Genomic DNA, 22,854 nt, shown 5'->3' with positions numbered 1-22,854 from the left:
AAACAGAGTAAAGGTTAGATTTTGGAATAATTACAGCGACAGCCCAAGTACTTTTTAGGACATTCAGTATTGTATTTCCTGTGATTTGGGGAAGCTAAATGTGCTGTATTGCCTTTAATAAAAACCCGCTAAGTCAGTGAGCGTTTTTAAGCAGACAACGAACAGAAAGAAGTCAATTTGCCGACTTGGTAGACTTTATTTCCCCTAATTCACTGCCACTTGCACTTCTTGTTATCCTCGACCAATGCGATTTGTTTATCATTCGCCGACTTTACTACTCTGCAATGATGGTTATCGCTTGAAGTCACTCAATCGCCAAATCGTTCACATTCATGTGTGTCAATGCATGTAGCCAATCCAGAAGTTTTACTTTGGTAGAGAAAGAACTTTATTTCCTAGTGGATCCCATTAGATTGTGCAGCCCACAAGTGTATCACTGAGTGTCCTCACGTAGACAGCACTAAAGAAATGAAACCACACCAGGCTCTGCAGTAAAGTTGCCCAAGAGACTTGTAGGCAAAACAACGCTGCACTGACTGCTTGTCGGCTTTTTTTTTTTTTTTTTTTTAACACAAGCAGCATTCATTCTCATAGGAACTCCCCCAGTGTAGTAGCAGTCGACGTGCACTCGCAAACAAGCGTAGGCGTACAAGACAGGGGTGGGCTGTCAAAACTATCGTCCCGTCCCCCCCCCCGCTGTGGCCCACGAGTGCACGCTGAGTGACGGCTGAGCTGATGGGAAGCAGCTCAGACGTGTCGGCATCCTCCATGAGATGATTCTGATGGTCACTATAAAGTGCTATCTTGACTTTTAAGCTGATGGTGACATTGATAGACGGACTCTTTGTTTCCCTTTCAGGACCGGTCGGAGTACAACGCCACCGTGGTGCGGAGCCAGACCAACACGGCGGTGGTGGGAGGGCTCAAGTCAGGGAGCATCTACGTCTTCCAGGTGCGAGCGCGCACCGTCGCCGGCTTTGGACGCTACAGCGGCAAACTGTACTTCCAGACCATGACGGAAGGTGAGGAGTCAAAAGCAGTTGAATTAAAAAATCAGGATTACACTCCCCTCCAAAAGTATTAGAACAGTGAGGCCAATTCTGTTATTTTTTTATGTAGATAGAAAATATTTTAATTCGATATTTTACTGCATTTATTAGGGCGCAGGGCCTAACATTAGGGAGGGGTTTAAAAATTTTCATAATCAATATCGAATGGGTTTTCCTTATCCAGCCTGATATCGATTCATAAAACCATTAATTATTAATCATTAATCATTACAATTTTAAAGGCAGAGGGTTGTTTTTTATTTTTTTATTTTATTGTTTTCTTGACATTGACTGTTTACATGAATTTAAAAGTATTCTCTTACATTTATGAATAACCTGATTTATTGAATCTTTTTCATTTATATTTATAATTATTGAATTAGAATGATTTTCATTTCATCCTTGCTGATCGTCGCTGCTAAGTGAAAAAACACTTATGTCCATTTTTGTCTTTTTTTATTTTTACATTTTTAGGTTTTTGGCGACGAAACTGTACGTAAAAAAACAAAAAAAAAATCAAAAAGAAAAGAAAAAAAGGGAAATAGAAAAAGTGTTTTTCACATAGCGTTGAAATGTTTGTGTAACACTTAAGTGATTATAACACTAAATCATTTAAACAGTTACTTCTTCCTTTGAACTTAATGTTTGTGGAGTTTTTATCATGTCCTTGATAGAAGACTTGATGTTTCATAATTGATCAATATCGAATCGAAGTGAAGTGAATCGAATCGAAAAAATCGAAACCGAATCAAACTGAACTCTTGTGAATCGAAATCGAACCGATTGATGAAATTAGAATCGATACCCAGCCCGAGTTCGCATGGGAGGAGTTTTCTTTCTTTTGGTTAATTCCTAGACTAGCATCAGCATTTGTGTCATTGTGGGAGGGAACGCAGTCGACTCCCGGCCAATCGAAGCGGCTCCCCTCATTGAACCATTTACATTCAGCAGAGTGGGCAATTGGAGACCTCCTTGCACCCCCGATTGTGCATCCATGTGAAATTGTCCATAGCTGTGAATGTGAATGTTGGCGACAAGACCAGTCAAAGTGCAATAGAAAATGAACGCATGAGTGCCTGGATCTCGATGGCGCCTTATGTTGTGGTCATGTATACGCAGCGAATGCGAATCGCCAATAGCAGCCTTCTGCTTTCAAGTCTTAGATGAAGGATAAGTTCTCAGTTTTCTCCACTTCTCTCTCCGCTGTGCAGAAGCAGGAACATATTCATTACACTACATCGCTCATGTAGGTTAATGTTACAACCATTCGTGGCTTTTCCCTCTGAAAAGCTCATTTCCTTCAGCCCGCAGTTCCCAGGACCGCCATTAGCCCGGAATGTCATACATCAACTTGCACACACGCGAGCACGCACACACACAACACAAAAGCTTCTTAGTGGTGATTTTACAGTCAAACACAGTATTATTTATTGTTTAGCAGCTGATTCTTGCGGTATGGATTTCATATCCACTTTAATGTCACCCTCGGGTCGGACGCATTCAAAGGGATCGCAGGACAAGCTTGACGGTCTTCAGTGGTTAAACATGTACGCTGTCATAAAACAACAAGATTAGAAGTCTCCAAGCTAGTTGTTTTCTTGCAAAAGTTAAACAAATATATATATTTTTTAGCATTACAGCATTCATACAAAATTGACTTCTTCCTTGTAGAAATAATAAATAATTACAACTTCTTTTTTTCAAATTGAATATACAATTGTGTTAAAAGTTCTAATTAGGAATGTATTCTTTAAAAAAATATATATATTTTGTCATGAAATTACAAATATATTCTTTCACCATTATGATTTTCATCTTGTAAAAATAGCTTCTTTCTTGCAAAAAAAAAAGAAGTAAAAAAAAATAAAGCTTTTACAATAAAGTTACACTTTTTTCCAAATATTTGAACAAGCAAAAAATAAATAAAATAATGTGTTGTCTTGTATAAATCTCACACTTTTTCTTAACATATTCTTTCAGAAAATAATATTCCATTCTCACGGAAGGATAACATATTTCTTTTAAAATAACAAAAATAGTGTAAAAATAGAAAAAAAATCATTAAAAAAATGATGACTACTTTGTCTTTAGTTCTTATTCTTTTTCAAAGTGGCATTTTAATATTCAACTTGTGTTTAAAAATGTCACTTTTCATGTAAAAGTTTTTCTCTTTGCAGTAACTATCATGAATTTTACTAGTGAAAAAAAAGTTTTTCTTGTAACAATGACATCACTATTTTAAAATGACCTCTTTATTCTCAAGAATTAGCACCATCTTCTCATAAAAAGCAATGTGACAATCATACAGTCGGGAATTTTTCAATGAACGAATGCGTGTGTCTGTTTGTCCCCCGGCAGCCGAATACAACAGCAGCATCCGCGAGAAGCTGCCCCTCATCATCGGCTCGGCAGCTGCGGGCCTCGTCTTCCTCATCGCTGTGGTCGTCATCATCATCGTGTGCAATCGGTGAGCCTCTCACCCATTCAAATGTTTATTTATTACTTTTTTTTTTATTATGTTTTAGTCTACCGCACTGTTTAGTAACGGGCAACATTTCTATAGTCAGGTTTCCATCCGCTCTTCTTTTGCGAATATGCGCCGCGAGATGACGTTGTAGTGACGCAACTTTGGGGCAATGGGGAGTTCCAGATGGGAATGTTGGTTTTGACGGACTGAGCGGAAGTAGTTTGTCTAGTTGGCTTCCCTCCCGCATGTAGGTGAAGTGTGTCGTTACATTGAGAGCTGATGTTAACTCATTCACTGCCACAGACGGTTATAAACGTCAAAAAATCATTTGAACTAATTCTATTAGTTTTTAAAAAAAAAAAAGATACTTTTGTTAACAAGAGTATGAAAACCTAGATTTTTTTAAATTGTACATTTAGAACAGATATAAAATGTGTGATTAATCGTGAGTTAACTATTGAAGTCATGCGATTAATTACGAGCAAAAAAAATTATCGCTTGACGCTCCTTATTTTTAATAATCACCTCGTCAGGTGATTCAAATTTTTTTATTGTAATTAATCGCATGACTTCACTAGTTATCTCACGATTAATCACAAACTTTATATCTGTTCTAAATGTACAATTTAAAAAATCTAGGTTTTAAATCTCTTGTTAACAAAAGTGGGAAAAAAATGTTAAACTAATAGAAATAATTCAAATGAATTTGACGTGTATAGCCGTCAATGGCAGTGAATGTTTTTTTTCTTTAATTAATTATAAAAATAATCGTGTTTCTTCGTCTCCCCAAACATATCTTACTTTATCATCTGCCATTTATTGTGACTACAAACGTGGGTGTGACGTAGTATCGGTCAAAACTTGCGACGTATATCCGGTCTTGTAGTCGCTTATTCGGAAAAGCCTGTTTCTATCGCCGAAATGTGCATTTAACTTTTTTTTTATACTCTTTAAAAAACGGCCCCATCTAGGCGTAAATTTTTTTTTTTCAAATTTCTGCCGTTTCCATTCTGAGTTTTTTTTTATCGCAATTCTCGAAAAATCTAATAAAAATAGGTGGATGGAAACCCACCAATTTTATGTTATAAATATATCAATATTTCAAAATCATACCAGTGGTTAGTTTTACAAACTATCGACCAGGTTGAAGTGGTGAAAATATGCCATATTTCTGTTTTCCTGAAAAGTGATGGTTTTTGTTTATTGTGCCAAATGCTTGTGATATATTCTTTATAAAAATAAAAAAAAGACAAATATTACCGCAGTTACTCAGCAGTCGTGACAGTCTTCTTCGGGTAAACAGTGGACCGCCCACTATTCACGAGGGACCGGACAAGCCGGTTGTAAAAACCGCCGTAAAATATAAATGCATTGGGGGAGGGGGGGGGGGGGGGTTATAAAGGCAGAAATCCATGGAGGAGATCTGTTGCAAGTCCGCAGCTGACTCCAGCACATCTGCCTGATTATTATTCCAGATTTTTCTTGGGGTCCATAAAGGTCCCAATGATGTGTCACATAAAGTGTGACAACGGCTGCACTGCATCCTCATTAACACTTCATAGCGACTGTCAGCGTTTCGGCTGCTGTGCCGTGACACAAGAGAGGCTTTTGATATTAGGAAGATGCTCCACCACCACAATCGACTCGTATTATGTTGAGGCTTTTTTTTTTCCTGTGTAATTTCCCTGTCTTTCCTTTTTTTTGTTTAGGAGTAAATATGTGAATTTGTTGACCTTTTGCTGCATTTCAGGCTTCAAAAAAAAAAAAAATTCTCACATAAATAGCTGAAATATAGGACGTCATTTGCATTTGGAAAAGCTTTGTATTTTTGGGGTGGTTCTTTGTTAGAGTTATTACGCAGCTGCAATTGGGGATCTTAGTAAATCAGTCCTGACTGGTTGTGGTGGTGGCAAAAAAGGTGGACCCAAATACAGGGAGGCAAGGCAGGAGTGCAGAATGAACTCAAAGCAAGATTTAAAAAAAATATATCAAAAAAAAAAAATAAAAAGCATACAAAACATTCTGGTCACAAGTCAACAAAATTGAAATGGACGGGAACTTACAGTATGATCTGACCAATGGTTATCGACCCCACAACTTGTGACACTGACGTGACTTGTTCATATAAGCGAGGAATCATAATAACGTCTTTTTTTTAATTATTACTACCACTTTTTCCCCTTCAAAACATTACAACTTGAGTCCCATGAAATGTTGACACTTCTCTCATAATTCTATTCTCGTGTTGTTTTTCCTTTTAGCGTGGCTCTCGCACGCCTTTGTAGCTTCACAGCTCACACTGAGTACAAGAAGAAAAAAGTAGACACTTGACAGCCTGTCAAGTATCTCACAGTTTTGAAACTGTGGATGTGCCATTGGGGGGGGGGGCGGTATGTGCCCCCGCCCCCTCCCTCCTCTCTGTCTTTCCACCAGCACTAGAGTTCTTTGTCTCTCCCCCAGGAGGCGTGGCTTTGACAGGGCCGATTCCGAGTACACGGACAAGCTGCAGCACTACACCAGTGGCCACAGTGAGTAAAACACACACGCGCACACACACACACACACGCACAAATCCCCCTAGGCCCCCCTTTTACTGCATTTAACACTGCACCCCTCCCCTACTTCTGCAACACCTGTCACCATGGCTACCGTCTCACACCGCGGTCTCCATCAGCGATCGCGCCTCTCCCGCACACACCTGTCTCCATGGCTACCAGGCCCTCCCCTCCCGCCCCACCCCGGCACTAATCCCGCCTGTTGTCGGAGGGAGGGTTTAAGCAAGGTCCATATCGGCGCGCGTCGTTCATGTTGTCATCGTTAACTGGAGCCATTGTTGTGAAAGTAGGTCAGCCCCTCACTCGTGTTATAACGCCATTAGCGGGCTAATGGCACGCAAGTCATTTGCCGTTGATAAAATATTCAAAAGGCTCGGCGACTCCATGTAAAGCTTCCGCCATGCAGTTTATGGCGGTTATAACATGAGAATAAAACTTCGAGATTGGCAGAATTGAAGAAATGGCAGCGTTTTCGGATTGGAAATGCTGCCATTTGAACAGCGTCTTCATTTTTTTGAAGGTCAAGTGGGTTTTGAAAGGTAATACTGTAGCTGGTTCCACGTTAAACAATGACACTTGAAGTCAAATTTTGAGCATTTAAGGCGGAATTTACACCGCAATTCGGAATATTTTAAATATATATTTTTTTCCTTCCTCTCAAAAAATGGCAACATATTCTTAAAATTCAGATTTTTCTTCTGTAAGATATTTTTTTCTCATAGAAGTTATACCTTATTTCACTTTTGACATTTTGTAAAAAAAATATGGATTTTCTTGTGAAATGAATTATCTTAAAAGCATTAGTTAGATTTTTTTTCTACCTTTTTTGTTTTATGACTTTTGTCATCTTTTCATATTGTGACTTTCTGATTTTAACAGCAGTTAAAATTACAAATGAGATGTGCGCCATGTCCGCATAAATAGAAAAAAACATGCACGGAACCAGACATTGAATACAATTGAAAACCATTTTTAAGAGTTAACATTTTTCATGTAAAAGTAAATAGAAATGCACATGAAATGGCAATATAATTATTTTAAAAGTATGACCTTTGCTCATAGAAGTTACTTTTTTCTCATAAAATGTAACCATAATTTTTGGGTAAAAAAAATTGGAGGAAGATAAGCAAAGTTATACAGTATGTATCACTTGAAATGTAATAAATAGACTTTGAAAAATTGGATTTAGAGACGTTAAACTGGACATTTTTAACCGGCAGTGTAAATCTAGCCATCTTGCGTCAGACGTATTTCAGCATTTTAACAGAACCACACACAAAAAAATCAGTGCCCAACTAGATTTTCTCCATTTGACGTTGCGAGCCTCTCGTGGCCTCGGCACGAGATCGGGGTCCACTCAAACAGCCTCCGGGCCCGACACGGAGGTGAGAGGCAAATCATCGGATTTAAAACTCTGGAACGTTTAAGTCGGCGGACGCTTAAAGGCCACCTTAAGCCAATTTACCTGGCAGCGGGGCTTAGGTGAGAGCGGGAGCTGAGCGAGACTCTCAACTGTGATAACGGCCCACGGGAGAGAGCGCAAATATATATTTATATTTCAGCCCGCCTCGCACATTATTCCTGCTAAAAGGCCTGAAGAGGTCGTGTCCTTGCTGGCTAAATGAGCTTACAGCCTCCAGGCTCGAGTGGCGCATGTCTGTAATAATTCATATGACTCCTCCAAACCCCCCAAAAAGACACATGGTATATTTTACGTGCAACACATTTGAATTATGTCATTACTTAGGTACAGTGTCTTGTTTTGCTTTCTTGAACGCAAGCCGCATTGTGTGGGGTGTAGGCTAGCTCGCTAGCTAGCTAACTGCAAGTTGTAATAGTTGAAAGTGGTCAGATAAACATAACTAAGTATCTTAGGTCAAACAAAGGCGCTTAAGTTTTAAACTCATTCACTCCCAGCCATTTTCACTGAAGCAACCCCCTTCGCTCCCGGCTGTTTTACTGGATTTTGACTGATTTTCCAAGGTTCACAGAATATTGTATTCTATTGCTATAAAAACATGGAACTTACAACAACAACAAAAAGATTAGAGTCTCTTATTTCATCAGGAAAAAAAAGTATATTTGCATGTGTTTCCATTTTGCAGCAATTAGCATTAGAATATACCTAAGTTTCGTCATTATTCACATTCCTGTTGGAAACGCTGGCAAAAAGAGCTTGTTGCGACATGGCCCTGGCTGATCTTTTATACTCTGCTGCCACCTGCTGGCCCTTTTTTGTAAGAACTACCATTGCTTTGAGCCACCTCTTCATGTCGGAAGCTGCATCAAAGCCTGTATGCTCTTGCATAAAATAAATAAACCATATTTACACATTTTGGGGTTTGAATGAGTTAAGCGGTGGGGTAGGGGGGACTCATGTGCATCAACTGAGTGCTGTTTTTGCCACACCCCCCCAAAAAAAATTCACAAAAATGCTATCGCTCCACACAGCTCTTAGACTTGAGACATTTTCAGCAATTATCTTTAAACATGTCTTTAGAAAAAAAGTCATTATGCTACGAGGCTAATGATAAGTTTGATTATATTTCATGTTTTTAATGTATTTTAAATGGATAGACGTAATTAATTTAGTGGTACTTGTACTATGTTTTTGAAACATCTGATAATAATGCTTATATTTGACTTGATTAGCGGAAAGTGTGTACCCTGCTTTTGCCGCTCTGTTGTGAATAAAATGGGAGAGAAAAAAACTCTTTCTGCTCGGAAATTCACAAACGCTGCATTCCGCGATACAAATGAGTTTCCAACCAAATTCCTCTCTGTCTGTGCAGAAACCAAATATGTTAGTGTCTCTCTCCCTGTTTCCAAGTGACTCCAGGAATGAAGATCTATATTGATCCGTTCACGTATGAGGACCCCAATGAGGCCGTGCGGGAGTTCGCCAAGGAGATTGATATATCCTGCGTGAAGATCGAGCAGGTCATCGGTGCAGGTAATGAGATGTGACGTGGGCGAAAAAAAATCTAATCAATCTCACACGTCGATGCGGTACGAAACGTCTGGGCTCGCCCGCGCAGGGGAGTTTGGCGAGGTGTGCAGCGGCAACCTGAAGCTGCCCGGCAAGCGGGAGATGTTTGTGGCCATCAAAACCTTGAAGACGGGCTACACGGAGAAGCAGCGGCGGGACTTCCTGAGCGAGGCCAGCATCATGGGCCAGTTCGACCATCCCAACGTCATCCGCCTGGAGGGCGTGGTCACCAAGAGCAGTCCCGTCATGATCGTCACCGAGTTCATGGAGAACGGATCTCTGGACTCCTTCCTCAGGGTGAGTGATGAGACACTTTTACACAAATTTGGGGGCTTGAAAGTCTACCAGGCGACCTTGCGCTCACTCGTCCAACCCCCTTGTGTCGAAAGCAATTGCGTTTTATTGTGTATGTCAACGTCAGTGTTCTGCTTTCACTGGTAATATCTGTCAGTTTGGCTTGACAGTATTGGAGCAGCAGCAGAGGTCTGACAATACCCGCCGAAAGGGTGTGAAGGTTAACACCTTGCAATCTTATTTCAACCCAATTGTCGAAAAAAAAATTATTTTATTTTACACGTCACATCAAATTTTACGGAAGCATATATTGCATTCACTTGGGAAAAAAAAAGTCCTGTTTTTCTGACTAATTTTTGGGGGGAGCTTTGTTTTTTGGAGTATTTTTATCTGTTTTTAAAAAAAATATTTTTTCCTATGTTTTTCTGAATATTTTTTTTCAGTTTTTCTGAGTAATTGTTCCCTGTTTTATGAAATAATTATTTTTCTGTTTTTCTGAGTATTTTTTTAAAGGGGTTTTCCGTCAGAGATTAAAGAACAAACCACAATACAGTATCTACATTCATTCCTTCATTGAGAGCCAGTAAGTAAACATGACCATCTTATTGAAAGTGTCCGTTTCCGCTATTAGCGAGTCTGCAACAAGTCACAGAGGTAAAAAATAAAATAAAATACTCTGAAAACCAGAACACCAGCTCTGTTTTTCTGAGAAAAAAAACAACTGTTTTTTTGAATAATTTTTTGGAGCCTGTTTTTCACAATTTTTTGGGGACAGAAAAAAATATTCAGTAAAACAGAAAAAATTAGTCAGAAAAACAGGAGTAGTTGTAGTTTGTGTTTTTTCAAGTGAATGCAATACGCTTCCGTAAAATTTACTACACATACTACTTTTTCTTTTTAAACAACTAAGTGTACTGTTTGTTATACATAATACAACCATTTTTAAAATATTATTATTATGGAAGATTTTATTTTATCTTTTTATTTTTTAAATGTTTTAAACGGACTCCCGTTTTCGATAATGACCCATTTCCATTTTAGAATCACCACGATTCTACTTATCATACCAGCAAAGCTAGCTTTTTTCATTTTGAATAGCAATACCACACATTTGTCTCCTCTGACGTCATTCGGGCGAGATTGAGACAAGCCGGGCAGGTATTTGAATGTTTTTTTTGGTTGTTGTTTTTTTTTTGCTGGCATTATGGCAGTCCGCGCAAAAGGGCGGCACACAATGTGTAATTGCGAGGGTGGATGCCATGCATAATGTATGACGCTTAATCGCCGGCACGAGGAGCTTTCAACTTGACGTGAGGAGAAGCGTGAGGCGAGGCTAACGAGCAGCAAAGCGTGAAAGACAAGTAGGCTACTGGAGCACTGGCGCAGACTGCTAATATGGACGCCCGCCGTCCCTCCCTCGTGAGCGCCATCCTCTGGAATCTTCTTATATATATATATATATATATATATATATATATATATATATATATAAATAAAAATATCTAAATTAATCAGAAAAGTCAAATACATCTCTGAAAATCTACTGTAGTTATGTATTTTGTTACATTTCACCATTGACGACGGGCAAGGTGACGGAAGTGCACAGGTGCACAGCTTGGTTCAGACGCCATGCTTTACCAAATGATGGAGGTGGGGGGGGGGGGGGGGTGCACAGCTGGCATCCAGACCAAGCTTAACAGTGGCCAGGCCTGCAGAGAGCACTTAAAGACAAACTTCTTTCTTTCTTTGTGTCCTGTGCTGCCTCTTTTTTTATTGCACATTTAAAAGTAACCTTTGCGCGCTTAACTTTGATGGATTTTGTTTCTGGTCAAGATAAAATATCATAAATAATCATATTAATGACTGTAATATAGTATGACTGAGATTTTAAATCATTTTTATATGAATTGTCAAGAAGAAAAAAAGATCAATATTTGATCCACCAGAACATTCTAGTGCTATCCAGTAATAACATTTTGCCCTTCTTATGTGTCTCTTACAGGAGAGATCTATTTTTACATCTTTTTTTTTAGTACAAATGAAAGCGTTTTCCAGGTGTTTTACTCTAAGGTCTCTGGCATTCTTTCATGAAAATACACAGTACATTTAAACAGCATTTTTTAGTAACATCCATCTCTTTTTTTTGATTCTGTCTCTTGCTAAGATATTTCGATACCTCATGTTGACTCTGTTGACTTTTTTTTTTTTCAAAAGCAACGAGCACCAAATGTAGCAGCATTTTTTCATATATGCAGATTGCAAACGAATAGGGCGTGTGAGAAGGCACGACTGGCAAATTTAATCCTAATCCGCTCACCCTGCGGTGAGCGGTTATTAAAATTATACTGTATTTTCAATCACATTTTGTATTTTCATTCTTGGAGGCAATCACAGAATTACAGTATACAGCGTTCCCTCACTTTTCGTGGGTGACACATGCCTGCCTGTGATGGGTGAATTTCTGCGTTTAAAAAAATAAATAATTTGAAGGCGAGTTGCTCATCTACTGAGCCATAACAAACCCACCACACTGTACAGTACACTATTTTTATGAGAAAAGAAAATACAGCAAATTGGGTGGGAATAATTAAAAAAGCCTGCAAAATATTGAGGAACAAACCGAGGTAAACCCCACAATGTAGTTATGGACCCAAATGAAAATCCGCAACAGAGTGAGTGGTGTATTCTGCATGCACGTGTCACCAATCACACACACAAAAAAAATCACATTGCATCTAGCTAGCGAGTATTAATTATAAGGGACTCAGGACGGAGCCTTGAGGTACGCCACAGATGGAATATGTTTTTAAGATTACTTTTCAGCATCTTGGTGAGATACGGCTCTCACGATGACAATTTAATGATAGGCCACTTGTCCGAAACTAACACACTAACATTAGTGCACTGTTCGCTAATTTGTGCTAACGCGTGCAATTTTGCTAATCTTTTGGCTTTAGTGTGTGGTTCCATGTAGTTCAGTCATCACTGGTTCCAGATGTTTACCTAACCAAGCTGGCTAAGAAACTCATGAGGGGTGGTTATTATGTAAATTAGCCAAATTGAAAGGACACTTTTTCAGGAATAGGCAAATAAAAAAAGATTTACTGGGATGTTTAATTTCACTTTTGTTAGTTAGGTGGGCAGGCACTACAGAGATCCAATTGTTTGTATAAAGAGCATTAAAAAGTATTTTCCATATGTCCCCTTGAAATGGTGGTAGACATAATAAATACAATTATCATTATTTATCACATTGTAATTGTCATCATTCCTTAGCAGGATTGTGTGGATATGAACGTCTGACCCAGTGTCTGTTGATTTTGTGACGTTCTGCGTTGTTGTGTTCCAGCAAAACGACGGTCAGTTCACCGTGATCCAGCTGGTAGGGATGCTGCGGGGCATCGCCTCGGGTATGAAGTACCTGGCCGACATGAACTACGTGCACCGCGACCTGGCCGCCCGCAACATCCTCGTCAACAGCAACCTGGTGTGCAAGGTGTCCGACTTTGGCCTCTCGCGCTTCCTGGAAGATGACACGTCAGACCCCACCTACACCAGCGCCCTGGTAAGAAACACCCCCGCCCCCCTTGTTAACTCATTCACTCCCAGCCATTTTCACTGGAGCAATCCCCTTCACTCCAGGCTGTTTTACTGTATTTTGACTGATTTTGCAAGGCCCACAGAATATTGTGTTCTATTGCTATAAAAACATGGAACCTTCCAAAGTATATTTCTATCTGTTTCTGTTTTGCAGCAATTAGCATTAGAATATAGCTACTTTTCATCATTATTTATGAATCTATTTAGAATTGGGAGAAATTTAGATTTTTTTCAACATGGCCCTGGTTGATATATTTTGCTCTGCTGCCACATGCTGGCCGTTTGTGTAATAACTACCATTTCTTCAACCGTTCTTTGCAGTTGAGAGGGTGCATCAAAGCCTTCTGTATGCTCTGGCATAAAAAAAATTTTTTAAAACTTCTAAATATGTCTTTGTGACATTTAAAACATTTAAGATAGAACGTATTTATATGTTTTTGGGAGCAAATGAGTTATTATTATTCTTCCTCTGATGATGAACTACTGTCATAGGGGTCCCTAACACGATACAGCCAAATTCACTCAAAATGGTCAACTATAACGTTACAAAACACGTTTTACTGATTAGCACAAAATTGGATGAATGTGTCAGTCATAATACCAAAGTGTCTCTCGAACCTATGCCTGAATTGGAACGGGAAATTATACATTTTGACATGAAAGAGGCAGAATTTCAGAGACACTTGCTTGGGTATTCGACCAAATTTGCCTAATTGGATGCATGTAGCCCAGACAGATGGGCAACTCTTAATTGTAGCAATGTGGAATGAGCATGCCATAAATGTTTGATAATTGTTATATTCGGTGAAAAAATAATAAAATTGAATAAAATTAAATAATAAAAATTATTTAAATTTGTTTTACATTTTTGTCAATTTTACAGATGGAAAGCCATCCTCTTATAAACAAACGTCCTAAAATTTAATAAAAAGGGGGGGAAATAATGGTATGAGGAATATGTTACACTCTTAAAAACAGCTAAGTAAAAAATAACCCAACTATGGTTCAAAAATGGACCGATCCTCAATTTGACCCAATTTTGAGTCAAGAAATGGGTCTTTTAGTGTAAAACTCATACAAATTGGTCAGATCCTTTACTTAGCTAAAAAAAAAATGCTAATTTTGTATAAAACAACCCAGAAAATTAATTCAAATTGACCCATAATTGGTTGGTCCTTTTTTTCCCATAATTGGGTTACTTTTGACCCAATTGTTTTTAGAGTGTACTTAATACAAGCAAATTTATCTGCCACTAGAAAAGGAACATTTGAAAAAATGTCTGAAAACAAAAACAAAAAAATAATTTTAGAGGGGTTTTAAAATAGCATAAAATGGCACTCAGTAGCATGTTGAACTCCACCAAGGCAGAACTATGCTAATGCTGGATGAGCTTTTTCAAAGATGCTCCTGTGTGTGTCCTTAATTCCATTTTGGAAAATGTGAGATCCCTAATTAAAGTGTGTTCTTCTTCAGCGTTGCTCAAACTACACTTTACTATGATCTGTAAAGTCTTCTGACTAACAAAGAAATTATGAAACCTCATTGGTGGAAGTAATTAGAGTGCAAGTATAATTAGATGGGACTTAGGATAGAGCCTTGAGGTGCACCACAGCTGAAAGATGTTTTTAAGATTGTTTTTCATCATAATTGATGCACATCTTTCAATGTATAATTTAGTTTTATATTCCTGCTCATGATCTTCTACCCCACCCCTTTTTTCCTCTTCCTGTATTTCTTTTGACCTGTTTTGCTCCCAGCCCTTTTAAGGCATCCACCTCCCAGTTTGAATTACCATCTGCGCCAATGTTGCCGGGTGTCATTGAGCTTCTGCTTTTTGTACTCGCAGGGTGGGAAGATCCCGATCCGGTGGACTGCGCCCGAAGCCATCCAATACAGGAAGTTCACCTCTGCCAGCGACGTGTGGAGCTACGGGATCGTCATGTGGGAAGTCATGTCGTACGGGGAGAGGCCCTACTGGGACATGACCAATCAAGATGTGCGTAACTTAACTCATCCACGGGGCATTGTCCCGTAAACATATTTAATATCCCACCTCCGTTTTACAGCCGCAGCGGTGCGGGCCACCATTGCTCGAAAACAGCAGTGTGGGTTTCATGTGATAATTCCTTCCAGCTGCCGCACAGATATAATCAGATCATTTGAAAATACTCGGCGGCGCTCTGTCGACAATTTGTGCTCACTACTGGAGCCTCGATTTCTTCTTCTGGGTAGCGGTGGGAAAGGGAGCAAATTATAGAGGAGAGACGTGTCGGGGAGACAATGAGAATAGTTTGAAATTGAAAGCGAGAACGCTAATGTGCTAAGGAGAGGACCGAGGACCGAGGCTGTTATCTTATTAGCAGCTGCAGATAGCGCCTGTGCCCCATCGGGGTCTTTATTTGGACGTCTCCTGAATGAGATTAATCTGGCTTTGAATGGGGGCTTCGTTAATGGACCCCCATAATGAACTCGGGTGAGGTTATGTGTCTCTTCGGGTCGTTCCGGCCGGTTAGCCAAGCGCCACCTTAGTGTGCCCCCAATCAACTGAGCAAGCAATCAATTACCGGGGTCACACTTTTGAGGCCAGGGGTGATGTCACCATTTCTTGCACAAGCCAGTCTGGGTGACATAGCGAGCAGAAATAACAAGGATTGATGGATTTGTTTGTGTTTCTCAGGATGTCCATGTAGATTCAATAGTGATCAATGAAAAGTATCTGGTGATGCTTTTTTCGTCAACTCTCGGTTCTGTGTCCTCTCCTCATTTCAGGTCATCAACGCCATTGAGCAGGACTACCGGCTACCGCCCCCTATGGACTGTCCCAACGCGCTGCACCAGCTCATGCTGGACTGCTGGCAGAAGGACCGCAACAACCGGCCCAAGTTCAGTCAGATTGTCAACAACCTGGACAAGATGATCCGGAATCCCAACACCCTGAAGGCCACGACCCCGTTATCCTCAGGGTGAGTCCGGTTTTTTTTTAAGTAACAGTATCAAGATATATGTTTTTCTCTGAACCTCGTATCCCACTAGTGTTCATTTCGTCAACGAAAACGAAACATAAATAATTTTGTCAACACACATTTTTCGCCAGACTAAAACTAGACTAGACTAAAACCCTCATTAATAAACAATAACTGGGACTAAATCCGTATGTACTTCACTTAATAAAAACTGGGCTAAAATCTATGGACATTTTAGTTCATGAACAAAAATATGATTTTGTAAAATCTTGTCTCTGCTAATTATGCAATATAAATAAAATGCAAATAATGTGACACGTCATGTCTGCAGCTAGCGAGTACAACATGCACAAACACATGGGACAGACAGGGTCAAAGGTAAAAAAATAATAATAAAATAATAATAACGTAACATTACTCCAATGGCTATAACGTTCCAACAATAACGTTAATGCGACCGCTAACCAATGTCGGCTAATTTACTAGCTCATAGCATTGAGCCATAGTAGCCACTTGTTGGTTTGCAAGTGTTTTTTTGCTTGTTTTTTTGTCAGTGTTCGTTCAAGGTTGTAAACGGGTGGAAAGAAACAGTTTTTCTTGTCGCAAGGAAGTTTTGAACATGTTCAAAATTTCTTGGCAGATGGTCGCAAAGACGTATGCCGGACGTTCGCCAACAGTTTTAGTGGTCGTAATAGTGTTTGTATTGTCTCGTCTCAACTGCCTTGTCGTCTCATTGGCTCATCGGAGGTGTTGCATCCACATTTATTTATTTATAATTATCCGTATTTAGCCAAAGCATAACATTGGTGGCCCTCTGACGCGTCAAACGTCAACAAGCCGTCAAATTTGTGGGTAGACTTCAGCCCATCCATCCTGCATCACGACCTTAGACGCAGGACACCAAGCCGGCAAAAAAGTGCGAAAGGCGCTACCGATCAAGAAAAAAATGCACTTTTGGTTTTTAGAACCGACTCTTTCAAATCCTTCCAACAAACAGCAAATGCAAATCCAGGATGGAGGCCTTTGTGCACATCCAAAGCATTCCCGATTTTCCACAGACGCCCAGTAGAAAGAACGTTGCCTCCCGAAAAAGCTCAGCGCCTCATTTGGAAAATCCATTTTAGAAGGAAATGAGTTTGGAGAAGGTAGTTTGATGAACGAGGCCTGCGGGATTGTCTTCAGGCCGTGAGAACGTGACGCAAGCAGCGGTTCCGGAAGCACTCGCAGGTGGTCCGCGGAGCAACTGCGATCTCCGTCATCATTCATCCTAATGCATCCTGCCTGTGCCCCCCCCCCTCCCCCCACCCACAGCGTGCATCTGCCTCTGCTGGACCGCAGCATCCCGGACTTCTCCAGCTTCAGCACGGTGGACGAGTGGCTGGACGCCATCAAGATGGGCCAGTATAAGGACAACTTTGCCAATTCCGACTTCACCACTTTTGACGTGGTATCCCAGATGACCATGGAGTAAGTGACCATCTGTTTGTGGGGTGGACAATATGTTGAATTAATAATATTTCAATCGTTTTATTCTAATGGGAATGTGTATTGTAAACAAACCGAGTGCTGCTAGCATAACTTATTTGTGATGGAGCCTAGCGTCAGTTGATTACAATATCGTAATTAATCGCGCATTTTTTTTATCTGGACTAAACGTTCAATAAAAAAAATCTTATAAAAATATAATAATTCATTCAAACCCAAAAACGCGTAAATACGTTTTTTTAATACTTTGTTCGTCGCTCCTCAAAATGTATACATTTTTTAGGGGGGAGGGGTTATGCAAGAGCATACAGAAGGCTTTGATGCAGCTTCTGACATGAAGAGGTTGCTTAAAGCAATGGTAGTTATTACCAAAAAAAAGGCCAGCAGGTGGCAGCAGAGTATAAGAGATCAGCCAGGGCTATGTTGCAAGAGGCTCTTTTTCCCAGTGTTTTCAACAGGAATGTGAATAATAATTAAACTTACTTATATTCTAATGCTAATTGCTGCAAAATGGAAACAGATACAAATATACTTTTTTCCTGATTAAAGAAGAGACTCTAATCTTTCTTTTGGTAGGTTCCATGTTTTTATAGCAATACAACACAATATTTGGTGGGACTTGCAAAATCAGTCAAAACCCAGTAAAACAGCCGTGAGCGAATGAGGTTGCTTCAGTGAAAATGGCTGGGTGTGATTGAGTTAATACAAATTTGGTCGCATCTTTTAGTTCATTGATAAAGTAATTTCATTGTAATTCATACAATTATTTGAAGTTAAAATTAAAAAGGTGCACTTTACTGTAAAAATGAGTGCCACTAGACAGCATTAGCTTTTTATGTTGGACATTGGTGACAGCACAGTGCATTTTTTCTTTTCGGATCAATGATTGGAGTTCTCCAAGTGACAAGACGGGCATAAAATAGGGGCTTTGCGTTAATCGTTAAACAAAATGTGTTCCGCTAATTTAATGCACTGATTTCGACACCCCTGCGCAAAACACTTAATGAATTGACCTTCATATGTTCGTCATGATCTACGGAGTCAAGTTCTGCTCGTGGGTTTTCCTTGTGCGGTTCATCCTGATTGTATGGTTTTGTCACCGTCGCAGTGACATCCTGCGGGTGGGCGTGACATTAGCGGGCCATCAGAAGAAGATCCTCAACAGCGTCCAGATGATGCGAGCCCAGATGAACCAGATCCAGTCAGTGGAGGTCTGACCTTCCCCCGAGCAGAGAAGCGGTCCGGGGAGGGCCAGCCGGGGCGCTCCAGGGGGGGGGCACTGCCCACCCCACCCCCGGCGGGCGCCGAGGACGGAGTGGATGCTTGTTGGTGTGACCTCACCCCTTCCTCCGCACTTTCCCTTCCTTTTTACTCCCCCCCTCACCATCCATCCACAAAGTCCTGGAATTCAGAAGCACGGGAACCAGCAACACTTATTTTTCTTCTTCTGCCGCTTTTCATTGATGCTTTTGGTTTGTTGTCATCATTTTGTAAAGAATTTTGTAAGGAAAAAAAAAGATGAAAAATGAAAGGAGTTTATGAACATTTAAAGACAATATGAGGTTGGTTGTACACAAGATGAGAAGGTGAGCTACCCTTTAAAAGGGCAAGATACAAAAATAAAATAAACCAAGGATCCTGTCTATCCCGGAAGACGGGCGCCGAGGACGTAGGAACCATCAAATGGACCTTTTGGCACAGACTGACGTCAGGAAAATCTCAAGAAAGGGAAAAAAAAAAAATCCTTCTTTTTTTTTTTTTTTTTCAATATAGTGTGAAATGTGTTGAAGATTCCCAGCATAGACAACATTGTTCTTACCTCGCTCCCTAGTGGACATATCAAGGACCACTTCATAGGGCTGACTCACTTGACCCAACCAAGCTCTTCCCCCTTTCCTCCCGCGTCGCAAAGCATGCTGGGTAAGCTGACTCAGATGCGTGACGGACCTCCATCCATCCATCTTCTTCCACTTGCCACACACACACACACGAATAGACTTTACAATCAGGCGGATGCAACGTGTTCTATTTCTGCAGTTTACAATTTGTGTATGCATATGATTGAATTGTTCTGATTTTATTTTGAGGTTTTGTTCTGCAAAGAGTCGAGAGAGAGAGAGAGAGAGAGAGAGAGAGAAAGAAAAAAAAATGCTTGGGATCTTCCATCGGTGCTTTTGAGTTGAGTAGGAAAAGCTGCACAATCATGTAGATAAACAACCACCCCTTATCCCCTCACCTTGGAGAAGATATTTTTGCTTCTATGTTTTGAACTGTCAATCGTTGTCAGTGTTGTTGTCGCGGGGGAGAACACGGCGTCCGAAAACGCCCCCGCTTTATCTCTTCCCAGGTGAAGAGTGTCAGGAGTGCAAATGTCCAGCCTGGATCCATCACCCTGTCTGGTTCCTCTTCCAGACCCAACGACAGTGAACCCAACCCTCAAAACCCCCCACGCGCATTGGAAGCGGTTCGCACATACCGATTTTTCCACATCTGAAAAGATTTATTTTTGATTTTTTTGTGAGAAACGCAACACGTGACGACGAAAAAGTGTGCGCTTGATCTTCATACGGTGTGTGATGTACAGGCACTCTCGTCACATTCACAGATTTGTGAATCATTTCACCTCCGAGTAAACACATCCATAAATATTTGTGATCGTAAATATTGAACAGGTCTAACATGTTTGAGCACCAAACTTCCACTTCTTGGACACCTGGATTTGGACTTTTCAAACATTCTTCACTTAAAATGTTAAAACAAATAAATAATACAAAAAATAATGGGGCCCTGGAAAAGAGCTTTGAGGCACTCCCAACTTGTGTGTCGCTTCCAATTAAGTGTGAATTAAATAATATTTTAAAATTTCAACTTTTATTTTCTGAAATGTCAACACATTAATTTTTGTTCTCTCTTTATGGAAATGTAGTTGAATTTCGGGAAAAAAATCCTCATAAATAATTCAAATAATTGATATGCCACACCACAGGATAATTGCTCAGGATAATCTTTTCTTTCTTTTTTACCTTTGTATTTATTTTCTTAGAGAGATCCATTAATTGGTCTGTTGACTTTGATTGAAAGAGGGGGAAACATTTTCAAATTCAGCCCACTTATCAGTATGTGTGCACCACACTTGAGTTGTCAGTGTAACAAGGAAGCCATTTTCATTTTCCAATTATGTTTACAGGCCAGTGGATCCTGGTTGCATTTCATCTGAAGGATTAAGTGTTGACCGCATGAAATATTTGTATTTGATTTAACACGGGGAAAAAAAGTGAGAGAGAGCGAGAGTAAAGAGCGAGAGAGCCCGTGGTAGCAGTTTAAGCAGAGCAATAATCACACGAGAGATGCTGCATTCCTGTCAACATTTTTTTGAACACTGTGAAAAAATGTTTCATCACAATTGTAGTCAAAGTAAGTTGGACATTAACATTTTTTTTTATATTAAGTATTTATTTTTCATCCAGCACAAAAATGGTTTTAGTGCCTCCTAAAATTTGGAATTTAAACTTGGATAGCCTCAGACCTTCTCCAATTCTCAACAAACCGCATTTTGTATTCATTTTTCACTTGAAATACTTAAAAAAAAAAAACGGAATATACTGGGGCCCTGTAAAGGAGCCCCTGAGGTATTTTGATGCAGCTTCTGATTAAATGTGTGGCTCCAAGACTATTTTCCTCAGTCATGGCTACATATTTTTCCTCAATTGCTAGATAAACTATGCATTTACAATTTTAATGAGAGCGCTCGGACTGGAGATGTTATTGTGAAAGTGCTCTAGTTTGAAAATGTTTTGATTGCACAGTAAGGGCTCAATGTTTTTCTGCTGCTCAGTCTTCAAATGGTAATTCTGTGGCCCAAAAACAATTCCTACTCAAAGCAAAGTTGGTTTCAAAAAATCGAAGCCTAAGAAATTGAGGCCCCGGCAAGGAGACTTGAGGTACACCCATTTTTTGTGCAGATTCCAATTAAAAAATTAAAAACAACATAATAGTAAAAAATAAAAGGTGCTCCTCAAATACTTTTTTTTTTAAGTCATGGCCCCACATTTTCATTCATTTTTGTATGAATTATACATTGACATTTTTAAGGACAACATCCAGGCAGGAGAGTTTTTTTCAGTTGCACAGCCAGACTCATGAAAGCTTCTTTTTTTCAATCATGTTTTCTGCTGCTTGCTTTTTCAAACACACTTTCCCCATCCATCCACAAAGCCGACTTGGTTTTAGCATAAGCAGGGTTTTTCAACATGAGACTTCTTTCTTTCTAACTTTCTTTTCTTTCTATCTTTCTTATTTGCTAGTTTAATTTCTGCCGCTTGCCTGTTTCATTGGTCCACCCCTCCAAAGTGTCAAGTTGTTCTTAAGTAACCCTGGTCATTTTAAAAATCTAAATATACTGTAAGTAAATGGGGCCCCAGGAAAGAGCCTTGAGGTACGCCCAATTTTGGTGCGGATTTCGTTGTGACTAAATTGTATTTTTGTTTTCATTTCTCCATCAACAATATATTTACAAGTTTTAAGAAGGAGGTGGCAGTTTTAAAAGTCAGTTTGATTGAAAGTTTTGATTGAAAAACTGAAAGTTTTTTTTTTTTTTGCATGGCCTCATAATTTCCTTTATTTCTCTGTGAATATTACATTTACAGTTCAAACCCTTGTGTAGTTTGAAAGCGTGTCTGATTGCAGCCAGACTCATGAAGGAAGGCCTCCCTTTTTTTCTGCTGCTCAACCTTTTACAAACACTTTACATTGGCGTCTACGGTTTACTGTGAATAATTATGGAACCAAAAACTTGACACAAAAGTCCTCCTCTGCTCACGGGAGCTGACACAGTTTGAAGCGAAGAGAACCTGCCGTCAAATGTCAAAGGACTCGTGCGGTGCACTAAAGCACCAGAGCACCCTCTGCTGCCGCCGTGGTCACGTGCAGCCTCAAAGCGTCCACGTTACCCTGTGCTTCCCCCAATTCTGACCCCCACCTTGACCCCTGCCACTCTAGATGTCGGTCAGTGCGGGCGGGGGTCCGTGTGCGCCCCGTTAAGCTCGTCGCCGGCCAGCACCGGCTCGGAAGGCGACGGCGGCCGATGCGGGACATGTCGTATGTCTGTATAAATGTATATTGACTGTAACCCTGTGAATGATGTAACAAGTTCATTATTTGTAATATTGTCATTGGTTTATTTTCTAAAAATAGAAAAGCTCAACTTGATTCTCCTCAATAAAAAATAAGATCTGTTATTAAAAAACTGTTGTATTTATTTTAAACTAAACTGTAAAAATTTTTGGTTTTTTCACATGGATTTTAATGTTAATATATTTAGAATATGTCAAATAAAAAACATTGTAATGTAAATATTGCAACATTGTGACATTAGGCCTTGCATAATAACTACTAATAAGTACTGTAAATGTGAATTGTAAATAATATTGACTAATGGTATATTTTTTCAATA

The 22,854-nt window shown here is 39.8% G+C and overlaps 1 protein-coding gene across 4 annotated transcripts in view; it reads left to right on the top strand.

The window, feature by feature from the left end:
* Window positions 1–22,641, top strand: part of ephb2b (eph receptor B2b) — a 135,411-nt gene extending 112,770 nt beyond the window's left edge. Inside the window, exons 7-16 of one of the 4 annotated variants that reach the window (XM_086086104.1) lie at window positions 860–1,022; window positions 3,408–3,516; window positions 5,980–6,044; window positions 8,911–9,024; window positions 9,110–9,357; window positions 12,704–12,919; window positions 14,801–14,950; window positions 15,724–15,917; window positions 17,229–17,384; window positions 18,511–22,641. In XM_086086104.1, the coding sequence (XP_085942230.1) occupies window positions 860–1,022; window positions 3,408–3,516; window positions 5,980–6,044; window positions 8,911–9,024; window positions 9,110–9,357; window positions 12,704–12,919; window positions 14,801–14,950; window positions 15,724–15,917; window positions 17,229–17,384; window positions 18,511–18,619 (1,524 nt within the window). In that variant the 3' untranslated portion in view covers window positions 18,620–22,641. Of the gene's footprint in view, window positions 1–859; window positions 1,023–3,407; window positions 3,517–5,976; window positions 6,045–8,901; window positions 9,025–9,109; window positions 9,358–12,703; window positions 12,920–14,800; window positions 14,951–15,723; window positions 15,918–17,228; window positions 17,389–18,510 lie in introns of those variants that run through there. The other 3 variants (XM_086086103.1, XM_086086102.1, XM_086086105.1) reach the window with 3 other exon arrangements.
* The last annotated feature ends 213 nt before the right edge of the window (window positions 22,642–22,854 follow it).

This window comes from Leptonotus elevatus, chromosome 10, assembly GCF_054856555.1.
Source record: "Leptonotus elevatus isolate MCC_2025b chromosome 10, RoL_Lele_1.0, whole genome shotgun sequence".
Taxonomy (NCBI): Eukaryota; Metazoa; Chordata; class Actinopteri; order Syngnathiformes; family Syngnathidae; genus Leptonotus; species Leptonotus elevatus.
Note: the sequence above shows the minus strand (reverse complement) of the source record. Positions and strands in the feature narration are given on the sequence as shown.